At 37.8% G+C, this 18,597-nt stretch overlaps 1 protein-coding gene across 2 annotated transcripts in view; it reads left to right on the top strand.

The window, feature by feature from the left end:
• Positions 1–18,597, top strand: part of ABCC4 (ATP binding cassette subfamily C member 4 (PEL blood group)) — a 141,555-nt gene that overhangs the window by 33,807 nt on the left and 89,151 nt on the right. For both annotated transcript variants that reach the window (XM_014881347.2, XM_088159824.1), the window contains exons 10-19: positions 398–487; positions 866–1,057; positions 2,557–2,651; positions 2,758–2,844; positions 9,093–9,189; positions 10,311–10,529; positions 12,363–12,503; positions 13,857–13,894; positions 14,201–14,301; positions 17,266–17,412. In XM_014881347.2, the coding sequence (XP_014736833.1) occupies positions 398–487; positions 866–1,057; positions 2,557–2,651; positions 2,758–2,844; positions 9,093–9,189; positions 10,311–10,529; positions 12,363–12,503; positions 13,857–13,894; positions 14,201–14,301; positions 17,266–17,412 (1,207 nt within the window). The remainder of the gene's footprint in view (positions 1–397; positions 488–865; positions 1,058–2,556; positions 2,652–2,757; positions 2,845–9,092; positions 9,190–10,310; positions 10,530–12,362; positions 12,504–13,856; positions 13,895–14,200; positions 14,302–17,265; positions 17,413–18,597) is intronic.

The following is an 18,597-nucleotide window of genomic DNA, read 5'->3' as shown; positions in this document are numbered from 1 at the left end:
TGAGGCTCTGAGAGCCTCAGCCCTGTTTGTCTGTGTGCTGGGAGTCACTGAGTGTGTCGTGCTGGGAATGCTGGTGTGGTGCCTGCATAGAGCTCGTGTTTCCCAGGCTGCCACCCAGACAGGTGGGCTCTGAGGAAGCCCTGCTTCTGCTGCCTTTGGCCTCCTTATTCCTTGAATGCTGTTTTAGCTGTGTTGCACGTTCATGGTGAAGGATGAGGGTCTTTCGAAAGTGTTTGTGCATTTCTGAAAGAGCAAAAAACATCTGCCTGAAAATATGGTGGGCTTATGGAGTGGTAGTTTATAGTGGTGTGTGCACATTGTTTTCTGTTTCTAAATATTTTTTTCGATGGTTTATATTTCATTACTGAGAAATCCTGACTTTTTCTTAAATCCCCAGAGTTTAGAAACCCCAGCCCTTCAAAATATTTCGTTTACTGTCAGACGAGGGGAGTTACTGGCTGTGATTGGTCCTGTAGGAGCTGGAAAAGTAAGTCTTAATATTTACACCATTCCATGAGGTTTTGAATCTATTAAATGTGAAAACTAGAAACCTGAAAATATGCAGTTCCTTTATGTATATAATCACACATTCCACATCAGGATACTGGCATTCAAGATAGAACAATGTCCTTCTGGGTAGGGAGGGGGTGACATGGAGCTAAACATGGAGGTGAGATGGAGTATTTTGTGTTTTCCTTCAAGACTGCATAAAAAGGGTACTGGTGCTTTGCTACTGTTGGCAGTGGTTTGAGACACAAGGTGAAATAGGCCATCGTGCCAGTAAACATTGCTCAATCTCTGTGAAGTCTTTAATGCAACCAAACTTTTACATTTTTACTGTATTTTCTAAAAAAATCTTTTCCAGTCTTCGCTCTTAAGTGCCGTGCTTGGTGAACTGCCTAAAGACAAAGGTTTGATAAATGTTACTGGAAGAATTGCCTATGTTTCTCAGCAGCCTTGGGTGTTTTCTGGCACTGTAAGAAGTAATATACTGTTTGACAAGGAATATGAGAAAGAAAAATATGAAAATGTTTTAAAAGTCTGTGCTCTTAAAAAGGTAAGGCTTTCTCTTTGTGTATTTTCTTTCCATGATGGTTATTTTTATTTTAAGTGTTCTTTCAGACCTGTAGTACATGCTGCAATGTACAGTAGATGAAATTGATTGTTATAAGTAGCATGTGAAATAACTCCTATTGCTTATCAGAAATGTGTGATTATTTTTGCCATCCTTGTGTAAGACATCCTCTTCTAATTCCCACTAGGGGGAGGTATAGTATGCGTGAAGCACTGACAAATTTGGGAAAAGCTGTTCCCAATTATTTAGTTTCATAATTACATTTTAGCCCTTTTCACGCGTGTTATGGTAGGGATGTGTGCAAATGCAATAAGAGGCAGAAAATAAGTGATCAAGCTAACACTCTTTGTGACTTTCGTTTTGTAAATATCCTATATGCTTTCCTTTGAAATAAATGTCATGTTTGCTGTGTATTATGCATTGCCAATAGCTATCAAAAGAACCTTAGCGCTATGTACTGGAGAATATGCTGAACCCAAGTAGTTCTATGAAAAAATATATTTGAAAGGTTTGTGTGCAAAGGAGTTTGTGACATGAGATACAGAAGAGGATTAAGTCAGATTTGTCAAGAAACAGACATTTTGCTTGGCAGCTAAAAAGGTTTTGTGCAGTTTGTTATGATATTTCTGTCAGCAGCGACAGAGGTGAAAAGCATATGGTTACTGTAATGAACCTTTTTTTACACTTAGCAGATAGAGTTTTAGTATCTCCTGCTGATATTCAGTCATGCTGTTGTCTAAACATAAGGTTTTAATGGCTTTAAAAGACAGCAAACAGCATTAAAAAAGTCCCCACTTCATGTTGATGGTAGATTTGCTTTCACAGCTTTCTTGCAAATGTATGTTTTTTATAAAAGCTGTGAATAAGCTTTCAGAGTATGTTTTGTAGCTCAGTGTAAAACTTCTGTATTTCCTGAATAGAAAATACAATAATACGACATGGAGCACTGTGTAATTTTGTTGTCTTATCCACAGTCCTGAAGTCCCAAATTAACCAAGTCTGTGTGATGAATGTTGTAGTTAATTTTCCTGAATACATTGCAGTAAGAGTAAAAGCAATGCAGTTTTTAGGGATATTGGCAAGATAATTTACCTATAATAGTTATTTTTTGTGACAGCTAATTTTGTTCTAATAAAACTAATGAATTTACTGCTAGACTTTTTTATATTTTATTTGATTTTTCTGAATCACCGATAAACATTCCTTGTAAGACTGAGGGTAGTAGTGCACTTTCCTCTGGCACAGCTGTAGAAAAAGTGAACTTTAGGATCTTATCTATTTTTTCTGCTTTATCAATTACCTTTTGCTGAAAGCATAGAGTCATAAAGGAACTGCAGATATTACATTTAGTATGAAACCTTATATTTTAATGTGTTATGTTAATACTTTTCAAATAAGAAATGTTAGATTGAAACAGCTTTGTCAGTCTTTGAAGTTAAAATTATTTAAAGAAAATTTTATTTGTTCTTTCCTGTTTACAGGACTTGGAATTATTGGCAAATGGTGACCTAACAGTAATAGGAGATCGTGGAGCTACTCTGAGTGGGGGACAGAAGGCCCGTGTAAATCTGGCCAGGCTAGTGTTTTTTGCTGTTTCTAAAATTTATAAATTGTCAGACTCCAGTGACTAAAGTAAATTAATGTAAGACTTTGTGATACTGACAATTATTTTAACCTTTTAGAGCCGTGTATCAGGATGCAGACATCTATCTTTTGGATGATCCACTGAGTGCAGTAGATGCTGAAGTTGGAAGACATTTGTTTGAAAAGTATGTTACTGCTTTATTTTGATTTAAAATACCACTGTTATATTGTAGTTCCTTACGGAAAAAATTAAGAAAGCATTTCTGGGGAGATGGATTTCTTCACAAAACTTTGTACATTCACTTTCTGATTTGTTTTTCCCCTATTTTATGTAATTGGAATATTTCTTCCCCTCTCTGTTTTGTTGATTTTGTTCTTTATTTTTAAAAGCCCTGTAAAAATCTCTTTTGAAGATATTATAAATAGAAATATTCTTAAGGGAATATATGCCATTTTCTTAAGGAAAATGTTGAGTTTCATACATGAATATTGGGGTTTATGAATAATGGGGTTTAGGAATATTAGTACTGAGTGAAGAATAAAATGTGGTGGGATTTTAAATTGCTTCTTAGTTTGCTAGAGCTTTACTTTCTAGTAATAAGCACTTAATTCAACTGGCTAAAAGAGAGGACAGAACTATCTTAGATTTTTGAATGATTTTTCATTTTAGGTCTTGAAATTTCTCCTGGGTAGGTGAAACAGTGCATGTGGCCTGCAGAGTAGACTGCAGAGAGCAGAACTAGAGGGAAAGAGAATGTACAAGATTACTATATAAGAGAGGGATACTGGACGTTCCCCCATTTCCAAAGGAGCAGGAGAGCGTTTATTAAAAGTCAGGTTCCCTTTTCATTGAGTTTCTTCTTCTCCATCCCTCTGAAACTGTGTAATTTAAGGCAGATAGGTATGTATCAGAATACTTTGGTTAATCTCAGCCAGTGTTTTGTCCTTACTTCTTCACAGCTTGCAACTCTCGATGTTAAAAGGCATAATCCAGAATTAACTAGAAGGAAAAGCTTCTGTAAATTGAATTCAGTAGTCTTTGGTTGACGCCTTTAATAAATGTGTTTTGTTTAGCATACTTGCATCCTTTGAATTCCACGCTCCAAATACATGAATTAATTTGGTTATACTATTGTTCTCTCCTGTCCACCCCTAGATAATCATAAAAACTTGCAGAAATCATAATAGAAATTGCACTGAATAACAGTGGCATGCACGTTCTTTTTTCCCCATATAAGGAAGTTTTTAGTATCTAAATTTGAAAACTGTATATCCTGTTGATGTTTGCAGTTTCAAATCTGGACCCTCTGAAACCCCGTTAACATTTTGCTTTATTTTATTGATGTCTTCAGAAGGCTATTGTTTGTTTCTGTCGGCTAGTATGGAGTAAGAGTTTTATGCTGCTTAGGCTTTAGGTTCATTTTTCAGCTGCCACGACTGATAGATGGAGTTCATCACCTCTGTAGTTCACGTATGCTATCAAATTCCTTTAATGCCTTTTGAAGCTTTCTAGGCTTCAGCTGCTGCTTTTCTGTTTCTGCACAAGATTTTTCTGCAGCTCCAGCATCTGACTGTATCAGTGCCTGAGTTCTGAAAGTGCACCCACCTGAGCTGTTAACCTGTCTCTCCCTGAAGTCTTAAGGTCTCTTCATGAAGAAGGAGACAAGAAAGTACTGTGGTGCCTTGTGAAGGAGGTCAGGCTGTCTCTTCAGCTTACTCGACTTTTCATGTGAGCTGTGACATTGGCAGCATCTACATTCTGCTGCAAACCTGGAAGTGTGGATTTTTGCATGTGCAAACCATAAAGGAGATAGAAGCCATTGCACTGTGAGCACAGTGTGTGTTTTGCTGATAAGTGTGTGAAGATGAGGAGGAATAAGGAGGTTATCTCAGAGAATTTGAAACTCAAGACAAGTAGCTGGGGTTGTTTCTGTACTTCAATTTTTTCTCCACAACTCCACATCAGATTGAGCAAAACACAAAGAAGTAGAATGAAAGCATTTTTTAGAAAATGGACTGGGTGGAGTAGTAGTGGGAAGGAAAACTGAACAATGCCTCCCTGCACAGGATTTTAAGGGAGGGATTTTTTACAAACGGAAGTTGTCTTGTGAGGCCTTCGTGGAATCTGTAAAGGTACTGGGGGTAGTGGGGAGAGCGTTATGTTCAGTAGGCTGCTTTGAAAAAAAAAGGGCAAGGCATGTACTTTAGTGCTTCCTGAATAGTGCTAGAAATGTGGAGAAGACAGAGAGCACTTGGGCAAGAATGATTTCTTAGAACATGGTGCTGAGGAATGTCCAAAACACCACTTCATGCAGGCTGCCCCCCCAGGAGTCCAAACCACGAGGCTTAAAACAATAGGCAAGATGGAAGAAACAGGGGATTTTTTAATGAGAATCTGAAGTGGATATTGTTCGGTTCACTCGCTCTTTTTTCCCTTGTAATTCTATGTTAAAGTTTATTTTTTTTACAAGTGTCTAGTCTATGTGTTTACATCGAAGATAGATATATTCCTAGTAATTCCCCAAAGCTATGGCATGTGGATGGCTGATTCATTACATTTGCTGCTTTTCTGTTTTCTAGTCAGCTACTGCAGTAAACAGTTTAAAATATATATATACTTTCCAAATGAGAAAGAATGCAAGTAGCGCAGCTCCAGTGGGAAAACAGACCGTGATATAATTAATAAGAGACTGCGGCTCTTAAGAGTTTCTTTGTGATACAGACAAGTTTTTCTGTGGATGATGGAGTAGATAAAGTCAGTTTTTCAATTAATTCCTCCATCCTGGTCAAGTTCCTTGGGACCCAGGAAGATATAAATGGAGGATTGCCTATTTTTGTGTTATTTGTTGCCTTTTTTCCTGTGAGTTCTCTTTATAGTTAATAGTAGGCATGCTTCAGCCTTTTACCAGTGGGGAGTTGCCAGTATAGTTATATTTTTTTTTTACATATTTGTATGTGGATATGAAAGGATGCCTTTATTTTGTATTTATTTAAATAAAAATAGCTTTTAATTAACTTTTAAGAAATCCCATATTTTGAGACCTCTAGTTTCAAAATGAGGGACTACCATCACAGATCCAGTAGCACTTTTCTTTGTATGCTGAAGTTTGGAGCAGACTGGGATTTCTAAGAAAATGATACAATTGCACTTGGATCCCAAGGAATTTCCTACTCTCCCTGTTTATCTATATATTGTCAGGATAATATGGTTTCAGATCACGTTTAGATAGAAATTAAATTGTGCACCACCGGTGGTATTGACTCAAAAATAATGTAGTTAAGAGTGAGATTTATATTTCATTGGGACATGCCTTTCTCTAGGTATTGTTCCTTCCTGTGTATCTTTTCCAGTGACAGGAACTGTGTAGCAGTCTAAATTGATGATCAGCCTGATTTCTTTCTCTTTCTCCTCTGTGCTTGTGAGAATGGACAGAGTTGCACAGAGTTACAGGACAGTTTAGGAATCTTTTAAAATCAGACCTAAAGTTATGATGGTTCTAGGGAGTGGTATGCACATCATTCCTACTATCAGACAGAATTCATATGGAAAAGGTTCAGAAAGATCTACTTGAACACCATGATCTCTGGCTCAAAAAATTCCTAATATATGGACTCTGGAAGCTGGAAATGTGTGCCAGAGGAAGCATCTCTCTATGTTTATTTATATACTTTCTCCAGCCATCCAGTGCTACCTGGTGCCTGGAACAGGTCAATGGATTTTGTGGAACAGTCATATCTACTTTAAAGACTGGGACTTGGCATGAGGTGGAGATAAATGATTATCAAGGTAGGCATAGAAAAAGAAGCAGCAGAGTAGAAACAGAGACAGCAGCATAGAATGTGTAGGGTGTGTAGGTTCTTTGTCTCTGGCAAGCATAGCACACTTTTAAAAAAATTTTGTAAATTTTCAAATGTGCAAAACTTACTAGGGGGTTGTTCTCCCTAAACTACTTAAATTTAAACGGCAGTGAGAGGAAAACAAATATAGGAAGTAAATGAATATAACAAAGGCTTTATGCCTGTGAGCACTTCTGCATTTGATTTAATTTAATTTCAGTGGTTATTTTCATTGAACTGAATATAAGTATTAACTGGAGTGAAGTATTAACTAGAGTAAAGTTAAACTTGCATGTGAACTTCCAAAAAGGAGAGGGAGAAAGAATGGTAAGGAAGAAAGTAGAATCATTAAAGAAGAGACATTTTGCAGAGGTGAAAGAAAGCTGGTTCTTGGAGATAAAAACTTAAAAAAGATTGCAGAAAAACTTGCCTGAAAGAAAAGCAGACCTGATAGGGAAGGAAGAACAAATGAAGATTTGCATGCACTAAGTGTGGAGACTCTGCCTTTCCGCGGGGGAGCACTGTGTTGTTGTGTGCCCCCTTCTCAGTGTCTCCTGCTTCATGCTCTGCACTATCAAAGCTCAAGCTAATTACTTTTTAATTGTGTAGCAGTTTGCTGTCAAAGTGCAGTGGGTTTTTCAAATGGATTATGGTATCCTGTTACTTAAGTTTGTTAACTTAAAATACTCGTTGCTTATTTTTGTTGAATTGGAAGGGTGTAATTTCTGGAGAGGTCTGATATTTCTGATGATATATGAAGGTCATTGGTGGTGCCTTTTCAGGTGATAGAAAACCAGGCAATGCTAAAGGCAGTTCTGGAAGCGGATGGGTATTTGTGAAGTTTTGGCTATGGGATGTGAATCAGTGGATGCTTGCAGCAGGGAAAAGTGCAAAGTGTTGAGTGTATGGACATACAATGAGCAGGGATCAGTAGTATGGTAATTATGTGGAAAATTATATGTGGAAAAGGAGGTGTAGAGTGTAGTAGATCACAAACCCAGTATGGCTCAGCAATTTCATGCCCTTCTTAAGGAAATGGCACCCTGAGATTTATGACCAGCACTATATGTGGCAGTACAAGTAAAATAATGCTCCTATTGTGTTTTGTGCATGTAAGGTCTCAGCTGAAATAATGTTTCAATTTTGTGCCCTTCAAAAAATTTATAGACCTGCTTCATACTCCAGTATGGATGGTTGGGAAGATTCAGGTGTCCAGGGCAGAGAGGCAAAAAAGAAAGAAGCCTATCTGCAACTTAAAAGAAAAGTCTATTTGGGAGACTTCTTTATTACTTTTATTTGTTTTTCTTTCATGTCTGGAGGAGAAGGACTTGAAGTATGAAGGGATTTTGTACACAGGAATGAACTGGTCTAGGGGCCCTTGGGGATGTAATGGATTGAAATTGTACCAAAGGATGTGAACTTGAACTTCAGAGAAAAATTTTGTAATGATGATGGTAGCTTGTCCCTGGAATACATTTTCAGGGATGTTGAAATTTCTGTTTAGCTTAAACGTGGAGAAGAACCCATTTAACTTCTGACAGGAACATTTTTATGTTTAAATTGATTCTTAGTTGGGGAAGAGGATGCAACTTTTAAGAGTCCCTTCATCTCGGTTTTTCTTGTACTCAGGAAAGGTTGAAGAGCCTTTGGGTGTTCTCTGTCTGGATCTTGTGTGACTGTGTGCACACCTGTGTGTGTGCTTGTGTATTTAATAAATGTGACAGTGGTGAATGGAGTTTGTGCAACAATTTGTCCTGTTATCATGCATTAAGTGTGCTCACAGTCTAACAAAGTGTGCCTCTTGAGAGTAGTGGGCAATCCCAGGAAAGGTGAGCAATGTGGGGTTTTAAAAGGCAGGTAAAAAGGTTGTGGCAGCAGATGTCTGAACTCTTGGACCAGTTACATCCCGTGCTGAGAAGGCTTTCCCTGGGTTCTCTGTATCATCAGTGAGAAGGGGTCACACTATCAGATTCTGAGTCACTTAGAATTCGGCTTTTCACCTGGTTGTTGTTCTTCAGTTATACAGAGCAGTACTTCTAAAAGTAGATGGATGATGAAACTAAGCCTCAGTGAACCAGCTGGAAAAATAAACACTTATGAATTATTTTGGAATGTTTTGGGTTTTTTTTCTTAGATCAGTAGTACTGTTTAATTCTCCAGGAGTCTCTGTGGCTCAGTGTTACAGCTGGTCTGGAAGCTTCTCTCAAAGAAATTACTGACTGTATTTTTCCCATTTTCCATGGTATCTTGCCCTTCTTTCTCTTTCCTATAGTATAATTTTTAAAAAACAATCTCTTTGCATTTCAGCTTATGACATATACATTTGTTACAGGAATGTTTAAGGCAATTTTAATGAAATGTTTTATTGTCTCCTCTTTTTTTCCGGACCAGAAATAATTCTATTTCTTTTCCTTACCTAGAAAACTTAAAGAGTTAAATAAGGAATGTGTTAAGGTTTTATATAGTTTTTGTAAATCTAGTAAGCATGGTCATCTTCTTATTTTAAAAACTGAGTAATTTAATATAAGAGGTTTTCCAGAAATAATTAAAATATTTTAGGACATTTAATTTTAATTGTCTTTCCATCTCTTTGCAGATGTATTTGTCAGGCCTTACATCAGAAGATTTCTGTTTTGGTCACTCACCAGTTGCAATATCTCCGTGCTGCAAATCAGATTCTAATTTTAAAGGATGTAAGTAATTTTAGTGTCTATACTTATGCTTTGTAATTATCTTTTTTAATCTAAGGGGAAAAAAAGTCAGGTTTTAATTTTTAGTTTGTAAATATATTTTCCGTCTACTTATGACTGCATATGATTTTTAAGTTATACAGTTATTAATAAGTTGATTTTTCTTGGAATACCTTCCCTGAAAAATCTACTTCTGAATTTTATCATGCATATAAATCATCTTGAATTAATAACACTTATTTCTTCAAGCATTTTGTCCAGTTTTGAAATAAAATTTTAGCCTTCCCTTGCTACAAATTTAATATACTGTGAGACTGTGTTAATGTTTTGCTTTGTTCTTGTTTCTTACACTTCCGTATGAATTAAGAACTGTGTTAATTTTACAACAAATCCATTTTTAAATTAAGGCTGGGAAATAGTCTCAGATGCCTTTGAGAATGAGCATGCCTTCAGTACAGCTGGTTCCTTCATGTCTTCGTTGTACCAGATACTCAGAGGCAGAGGGGAAATGCAAAGACTGCAATTGGGGCTTTTTTTCCTGTGTTTTTTTAAGGCTGGATAGTGAAATATTTGAAATTACTTTTGGTGTATTGAGATGGTGCAAAAAAGGACACTGTCCCTCTTTTTCTTTCCATTCAGATTGCTTTAAAAGTTACAGTAGTTCTTGAGAAATGTGTGGTGGAGCTGAAAGAAACGTGGACATGGTCAATGTTGCTCCTTGTAAGGTTCTGTGAGGATCAGAAAATGGTGTTTACCCCTGGGATGGAGCAATATAAAAACAATGATGGTTTTGTACATGGTTTGACAGGTTGTCCTAAAGCTGCATGGCTTGGCTGTCTCCCACAGCTTCTCCAGGGAGGTGATTCTCCCCTGGCTGTAACTGGGGCTGTTCTCATCCTGTTTGCTTGTTGGCCCTGTTAGCTGCTACAGGGTGACTGGCCAGAGCCTAAAGGGCTTGTTTCTGCTCCTCTGAGTGAGGAACCTATAGAGGCTTTTTCTCAGTTACTGCAGTGGGATGTGTGCCCAGCAACTGCAGAACCCCAGAGGTAGCAAGGACAGGTAAGAAAAATTGTCCTTTATGGAAAGTGTGTAATGAAGGTACTAAAACTTTATCTTGATTGTAGGGTAAAATGGTGGGGAAAGGTACCTATGCAGAGTTCCTGAGATCTGGCGTCGACTTTGCTTCCCTTTTGAAAAAAGATGAGGAGGTGGCAGAACAGCTGTCAGTTCCAGGAACCCCCAACCTGAAGTCTGCCCGGAACCGAACCTTCTCCGAGTCCTCTGTCTTGTCCCAGGATTCATCTGTCCACTCACAGAAAGATGGAGCTGTGGAACAGCCACCGGTGAGTGCTCAGAGGATAAAGTCTCTTGATTCTTGTCTGGCTGGTTTTTGACTTAAATTTCGATATGGGCTTTCCCTGCAGCATTGGGATTTCAGAGATTACTGAATTATCAGGTGAGAGCTTGCCTGTGGAGGACCTGCCCAGCTGTGCTTGGCTGGCAGCTCACAGCTCAGCGTGGTGCTGTTCAAACCCAGCAGAGTCAGTCTGTGCAGTTCTGCATCAGCTCTGCTGGGTGCTGGGAGCGTTCCTTGCACGTGTCCAGAGCCACCACACTGCTTCCTTCAGCCTGTCCTCTGACAGCAGTGTTTTAAAGACCAGTCCTACGTGTTTGTGCAACGTTGAACTGAAATGAACACTTTCCCTGAAATCCTGAGCTCTGGGAAGTGCACGTAGAAGCTGTGGCTTTATGCAAAGTCTGGCGTGGCTGGCATCAACATACCCATAAACATGCCCACATGATGTTGAGCTGGCCCTGTGGGGGTAATCCTGGGACACCACTGCCTTGCTCTCTCCTGCCCTTTTGTTGGTGAGAACAGGAGGCTTTGTATGGTGCCAGTGTGACTTCCAGGTGCCTCCTTATCTCTTGGCCTGCCCAGTGCAAAAGCAGCCCTAAAATTTCTGTACTAGAGGTTGCCTTCTACTGGTGTGTTTGCATTCACATCAAACAGTGCAGGTTTCCTGTAACCCTGCTAGGTTGTGCTAGCACTGCGTCCATGGAACAAGCAATCCCTGTATGTCCCTGATGATTGTCACATTTACACTGTGGGTCGATATTATTTCTGTTTCTTCTCTATGATGAAAAGCAGTGAGATTAAAAAAAGAAAAAAAAAAGCTGCAGACTTTTTAATACTTTTTTGAGGAATGGTTGTATTCTCCAAAACAGTATACTTACATTATTAATGCCCCAATGGCAACTCCAGTCTTAATTCTGTGGAGGTGTACTGAACTTCTTTGCAGCATTAAGACTGTTGGATGGGGATGAGTAGCTGGAGAAACAAAAAGCCAAAATAGGCTTCTCACCTTTTGTGGATGAGTAGGTTGGATTTCTCTTTTCACATCTGTCAGGTCTCTTGATTCCACTGCTCTTGTACAGCCGTGTCCTGTGGCAACAAAATCAACTGTTACATGTCCACTGAACTGGCACTATTTTTTATATTGCATGTACAGTAAAAATAATAAAAAAAATTGTATAGTTTTTCTACCTTCTTTATGCCTGTACCATTTTTTCCTTCTCTGTTTTTCAGTGTCCTCCATTCAGTGTTTGCTTAGTATGACTTTCTGTTTGTCATTTTACTTGTTTTCCCTATTAACAGATGCTTTGTTGGTATTTACAAGGAGATGATTAGAACTTTATGGATAATTTGTAAGTCTTGGGTGTATGTTGGTACATACTGGTAGAAGAGTATTTACTTTAAATGCTTTTCTGGAAAGGAAAGTATGCCCACATTTGCATTCTGAAAACAGAATCTTCCCCAAGTAAAGGCCTTAATTCTGGAGCTGTTATGAGTGAAGGTAGTATATATGAAAAGAAGAACCTGGATAGTGGTCAGACTAAATACTTCTGGCTGTATATGATGTTGTGTTATATTTAATGATGCAATGCAAATAAAATCCTTGAAGTGTTGCTTCGCAGAGTAGATTTTTCAGTATTAGTGCACTGAGACTAATTTTTTTTTCATAGCCATAGTTCAATATTTAAAGTTTTTATATGCATAATCACTTTATCTCCTTGTTTAATTGTTTGCTAATTCTGAACCATGACTTTCAAGTGGCTTAGTCTGAATCTCTAACTGCAAGGTTGATGGGGTTTATTCTGTGGACTTTTTCTTTCAGGGTGAAAATGCACTGTCTGCAGTGCCAGAGGAGAGTCGCAATGAGGGAAAAATAAACTTTAAACTTTACAGAAAATATTTCAGTGCAGGAGCAAACTACTTCGTGATTTTTATACTCTTAGTATTTAATATTTTGGCACAGGTAAGTTGTTGGAAGCCACAAATAATATTGAATGTATTTTGGATTTGTGAGATCCACCCCCCCTCACCCCTCTTTTCTATTTAATATAGTGCATACTTGTTGCTGTAATGTTTCATGTAAAATGTTTGAGTGTTTTTTAATAATTTTGTAGTGTATCCAAGTGTCAGCATGGAATTTTTGGTACAACATTGAGAGGTCTTGCACTGACCCTTATTTCAACAATTTTAATACCTCACTAAAATAATTATTTTGGTGACAACATAGCACAAAAATTACAGGCCACTGTACTTTGTTTAGAAAGAGAAGAAATTCATAAGGTGTATAAAAACAGTGTTTAACAAACCTAAACAGAATATTTCCAGTTGTAGAGGATAAAGAGATTTACTGGGTGTGGGAGGACAGAGTCTGGCAGAAGTGTTCAAAGAACAGCTCACCTGTTGATAAGTGCAGGTTATGTGAAAAGTTTAGGTGGAGGGTCACTGTTCAGCAGAATGAGAAAGTGGGGAAGAGAGTACACAGATATTTTGTGTGATGCAGACTGTAGCAGGTATGTAAAAGATTTTTTTTCAGAGGAAAATTATTTACAAACTTACTGAAAGCAATGGTAAGCTGAGTGAAGATGCCTTATTGCCCGTTTCTCTGTTTCTTGCTGTGAAAGCTCAAATGCATTTCATGGAAATAATTTTTCTTGTCTGTGAAAGAATAGTCTAGGTATTTTAACATCTTACTTCTTCCTAGTCCTTGAATTGAATCTGTTGGAATAGCTAAGTGAGATCAAATCTCTGTAGTAGACTGCCCACAACTTCAAATTCACATGAACAGAAGTGTATTTTGAGATAATAACGCTGTTACATGTTTGTAGTCACCTCTTGTCACAGAAGGAAGGTGGCAGAAGGAGTTTTTCCCTCCCTTTCCTCTCTCATCCTCCTTCAACCCTGTTTCTGGTAATTATCTCCTGTAAACACAAATTTCTGGACTGGTAACATCAGAAAGTTTGTTAATCAAAAAGCATTTTGGAATATCTCTTGTAGCAAATTTAGGAACTGAGAAAATGAGTTCTTTAATGTACAATTAACATACGTTAGGAAGAGCTACTATATTTTGTTTGCTAAAGTGTATTGCTTTCCTTTAGTTTGCTAACATGTAAGGTAATTTAAGGTAACTTCTTTCTTTGTAGAGCACCTTCTAATGTGCTTGGCAAATTGCTGCTGGTCTTGAAAGACTGGATGGCATACTTTTCTGAATATGTGATGTTTTCCCAGAGAGCTTGAAAGAATAGCAAGGAAATTTAATTTTCTATTTTTTTTTTTAAATTTTGTAAGATGATTCTTCTATTTGCTTCTTTTGCTCAAGGTGGCCTATGTGCTCCAGGACTGGTGGCTTTCTTACTGGTAAGTCGGTGATAATAACTGGCTGGTTGTTTCTGCCTTTTCAGTCAATGCTGTTTGTTTAATTGAAAGAGAATGGAACCTGCTCTAGAATAGTTCAGATCTTCCTCTGATTTCCACTTCTTTAGTGGGGGAAAAAAATTTAAACTTGATGCTAATTGTGGGCTATAATTGCATCTATTCGTGTTGTGATGCATGACAGCATGGATACATGAGATCTTTTGAAGTAAAGATTTCAACAGGGTTGAATCTAGAAACAGCTAAACATACATATGTGATGATGGTTATCTTCTGTGTGCATTTCCACAGGGCAAATCATCAAGAAAAGTTGAATCTCACAACAAATGGAAATAATGGAACATACAAGAATGAACATCTAGACCTTAACTTTTATTTGGGAATTTATGCAGGTAATTGCACATGCACGTGTGTGTGTGTCTAAGAACTATTTATTATCTGATAGAGAGTTTTGAGAGGTGCAAAGCAATGTGTGGGGAAATGTGATTTCTAGCAGTTACTAGTTAACAAGTCAGAAGCCTGGGTCTTGCTTTCTGATTAAACAGATTGCAATAAATAATATAAAATAAATCTGACAGAAGAAAGAGGTCAAATGCAGAGTCTTTAATTGCTTTGCCTGGACTGTGGAAAGTGAATCAGGAATTGAGTATTTGAAAAGTCAGTCACATTAAGGTTGTGGTTATTGTCTATATATTAGTTAGTCATTGAGCTAAATCTTCAGTCATTATATGGATGACAAGAGGGATTAGAAATGGATCTTTGTTCTGTACTCTTCTAAAATTTGGCATAGCTACTTTTCTTCTGAAGTGCCATAGCAAAAGAACAAGTTTTTAAAAGGCATCCTAGATGAGCATGCAAAGCAAGTTGTTAAAAAACATTTCAATATATTTCAATAGGTAGCATTATGCTTCTGAATATTCAGAAAAGGGCGTTGATCCTTGCATTCAGGCATCCAAACATCTTGAAAAACTGCTCTGAGATGTAGTAAAAATTGCCACAGAAAAATCATGTGCATGCTCTCAGATTCTGCTATTTAACACTCCTAGTGATGTACAGTTTTGTATGGCATGGTAATTTCTTCATGGAGATGTAAATGATTGGTGTGAGAAAACAGGTGGAATGCCAGAAGTATATGCATTGAATGTATTCAGAAACATCTCCATGGGTGAGAGAATAGGTGCAGGATTTTTTGTTTAGTTTGTTTTCTGGAATCCATGTGATCTAAGTGGCTGACAGAAAACATTGTGTTTGGCCTGGAAAGCAGCTATTTAGGAGCCAGATAGACTTGGCTCTTATTTTCTCTGTGTAATGTCTTATTTCGTGAACTGTTCCAGTGGACTGCACAGTATGATTAAATGTGGGACATTTCACTTTCTCTGACCTGGTAGCCTAAACCACATTAGTGAAAATTTTATCCTTCAAGGAATATTTTGCTCTAGATAGCACAACAACAAGAGTTACCTTCATACTCAAGTGTTTAGATGACATAGTGAGATATTTGCAATGGTTGAACAGACAGCATTGAATTATCTACACAAAACTGTAAGTGAAGTTGACAAAGTTATGAAAAAATAGTACATTTTATATGAAATACATAATAGTCCAGCTTATCTTATTCTGTAATATCTTAAACAGTATAAAACAATTTAACCATTGTATTTCTGATTCTCAGTGTTTGGAAAAACAACAAAAAAACCCCACTATAGTAGTTCCTTCTTAGTCCTTGTTGCTTCTGTGAAGCAAAGATTTTGAAGAGTAAAATTGCTGCTAACAGGGAACACTGTTCTCCAGAACTGAGGTACCAATTCCACACCTCTTCTATAAGGCAAACATACAAAGGGCCCTTGTCTCTCTTTCTGTACTGAGGTTCTGAGCTTATGAGCAGGGAAAACCAAGAGACAGATCAGGTGAAGGACTTGGAAATATGTCTTGTTCCTCCTCCTGCCCAGCCATTAGGTCTGTTCAGGTGTTTTGTCCTGGGAAGGTCATTCCAACAGCTTTCAGCTGCTTCCAGGCCTGAGTAAACTTGTATAGAAATGTGGGATTCCCAGGATGTGATCCCTCTCCTCGTGTCTCTCCCACAGACTGCTGTTAGAAATGGGTTGTGCCACAGCCTCCTGCTTTGTGCCTCTCCTGCTCCCTTTTTGCATGACCTAGCTTTCCTGTTTGGCTATATGCAGTTACTCTTGGAAAAATTGTTTTCTCCTACGTGGCCAGGAGTACAGCAGCTGGGACAAGGCAAACAAACCCTCATCCCAGCCACCATCTTTTTTCTTGAAAACAGCACCTCACAGAATGTGAGAATAAACTGCAAGCAGACAAATGGAATAGTGATGATACCTTTTTTTGCTCCCTGGGAGGATACAGAAGGAAGAAGGATGGGATAGCTTAACCATGTCACAAAATTTAAACCTTCCTCTTTCCTGCTGTTACTGTAGCTGTTCCTGAATTGTCTATGATTTTAACCTGCCCTTAGGATAGGCAAGGTTTTTCTGCTGATAGTTGGGATCTAACTTCAGCATGTCCTCAAGACCAGAGGTAGCTGTGCTGATTTTCAGAAGCAGATCTTGTGGAGCTTGGAAGCCCTGCTAAACGTAAGGTTTAGACCTTCACTGTTCACCCTTATTGATAGAGAATTTGGGCAGCCACATTGGAGATTATGCAGAGCAAGCAGAACATCAGCAATCTCATTATTTATATCGGGTTTTTGCCTGTAGCACCCTTGTAAGCAGAGTAGTGCCCAGAAGAGAGACAAAGGGTCCACAGACCAGTCCTCTAGAAGGACTCGTTCATGTGGCATAAGGAGTGCATCTTACAAAGTGTGAAAGACACATAATTTAAATGATTTGCTGTGTTTTACAAGGGGAAGAATGACATGAGTGGTTCAGGCTGATTGGGAGTCACTCAAGGATGTCTCTAAACAGCCATGTATATATTACTTGTTTAATATCTGCTGGCAAGTGTTGAATTTTCAGTGACCTCTACAAGCCACGGTTATATACAGCACTGTGAAATGAATTTTTTAATAACACTGTTATGCTGAAAGTTTTAATACACTTTCATCTCTTGGGTTAACAGACGATTTCCTACATTTCTATGAAGTACCAATTGTTTCAAACAGAAAAAGAGAAATCGATTAAATTGATTCTGAGATAGTAACTGAAGCTAGTGACAAATGTATCTTGTGTTCTGCACTCAGTCTGAGTCTCCCTAGGCTTAAGTTTCGATTCTTGCTATATGCAGAAGTCCAGAGAATTTGATTTTAGTGCAGTTTTATATTTAACTTTTTTTCTTCTTAAAGATGCATATCTTTTTTGAGACTCTATTCATGTTTTTTGGGTTTTTTTTCATTTCAGGTTTAACAGTGGCTACAATACTATTTGGCATAATAAGAAGTCTTCTAGTGTTTCAAGTTCTTGTCAATTCTGGTCAGAATTTGCACAACAGAATGTTTCAATCCATTTTGAGAGCTCCTGTCTTGTTTTTTGACAGAAATCCTATAGGTAAGTTTATTTTTTAAAAACCCTCAATATTTATCGTATCTCCTTGATTGCACAAATCGTATAATTTCTGGGCAATTACAATTTGGTATTTTTGCACTTCCGTTGGGTTCTTTTGCTTCTTTTACTTAGACTCTCTAAATCTAAATTTTTACTAAAACACTTTAAATTTAACAGTGTAGTCCTTTTCAATTTCGAACTCAGACTGCTTATTGGTGGTTCATTTTATAGTCTTTAAATGCAGCTCACAGAACAATGAATTAGCTGTAGCTTTGGTGTTATATATTGACCTCTATTTGCATTGCTGTTCTGATGCAGTTTCACAGGGCGTCTCCTGTGTGCTGAATGTGTATGAATGCATTTTGTAAAACTGTGATCCAGATCCTTATGTTCTTCAAAAGAAAGGAGAGAGAAGCTGGAGCAGAGTGAAGAGAGTAAGGAAGTGGGTGGTACTGATTGACTAGCCAAAGATTTTCTTTTACATGAGAGACAGAAACCTGATGGTCTTCACTCCATTGGAAAAAAATGGACGTGGACTTGTTCTCATAGCATCAGGAAGCATTTAATTGTAAGGATCTATAGGGATGGCTTTGTTTCAGAGGAAGTAGTAATATGTTCAGGAAATAAAAACTCACGTGGAGAAAAGGTTCGTGCCCATGATATGATGATTGAGATGTGTACAATTTAATCTTAAAAAACCCCCTACAACTGCAGAAGTTTAGGGCTGTGTTACATGGCCTGCTTGTGCTGTGAGTGTGTGGAAATGTAAATTCAAGGCTGCTGCAAAGGATTAGAAGGGAAGCTCAGGAAATGGGTTAGTGGCGAGCTAGTGAGAGCACATGCATGAGAAGAAATCCTAGTGCTTATGTGTCAGGGATTTTCCTTTTCTCTGTCTTGTGTGTGTGCAGCAAACACAGTAACTTTATTTTTGAGAGAATACATAATGATCTTGTAAGAATGCCCATAAATCTGGCTCATAATAACAAACTAAGAACTGGAGAGAAAACATCAGCAACAATGTAGAGTAACACCAGTTTGCTTTGTAACACAGTGAAGCTCTAATTAGCAGTGCATTGTAAAACTGACATTCATGTAACCTGCCTGTTACTGGTATTCACACACTGTTGTGGCTTAGATGTGTGTTTCTATTAATCACCAGATATTTTATAATAGTAGATTAACTTTAGG

The sequence above is a fragment of the Sturnus vulgaris genome, chromosome 2 (assembly GCF_052056855.1).
Source record: "Sturnus vulgaris isolate bStuVul1 chromosome 2, bStuVul1.hap1, whole genome shotgun sequence".
Taxonomy (NCBI): domain Eukaryota; kingdom Metazoa; phylum Chordata; class Aves; order Passeriformes; family Sturnidae; genus Sturnus; species Sturnus vulgaris.
Note: the sequence above shows the minus strand (reverse complement) of the source record. Positions and strands in the feature narration are given on the sequence as shown.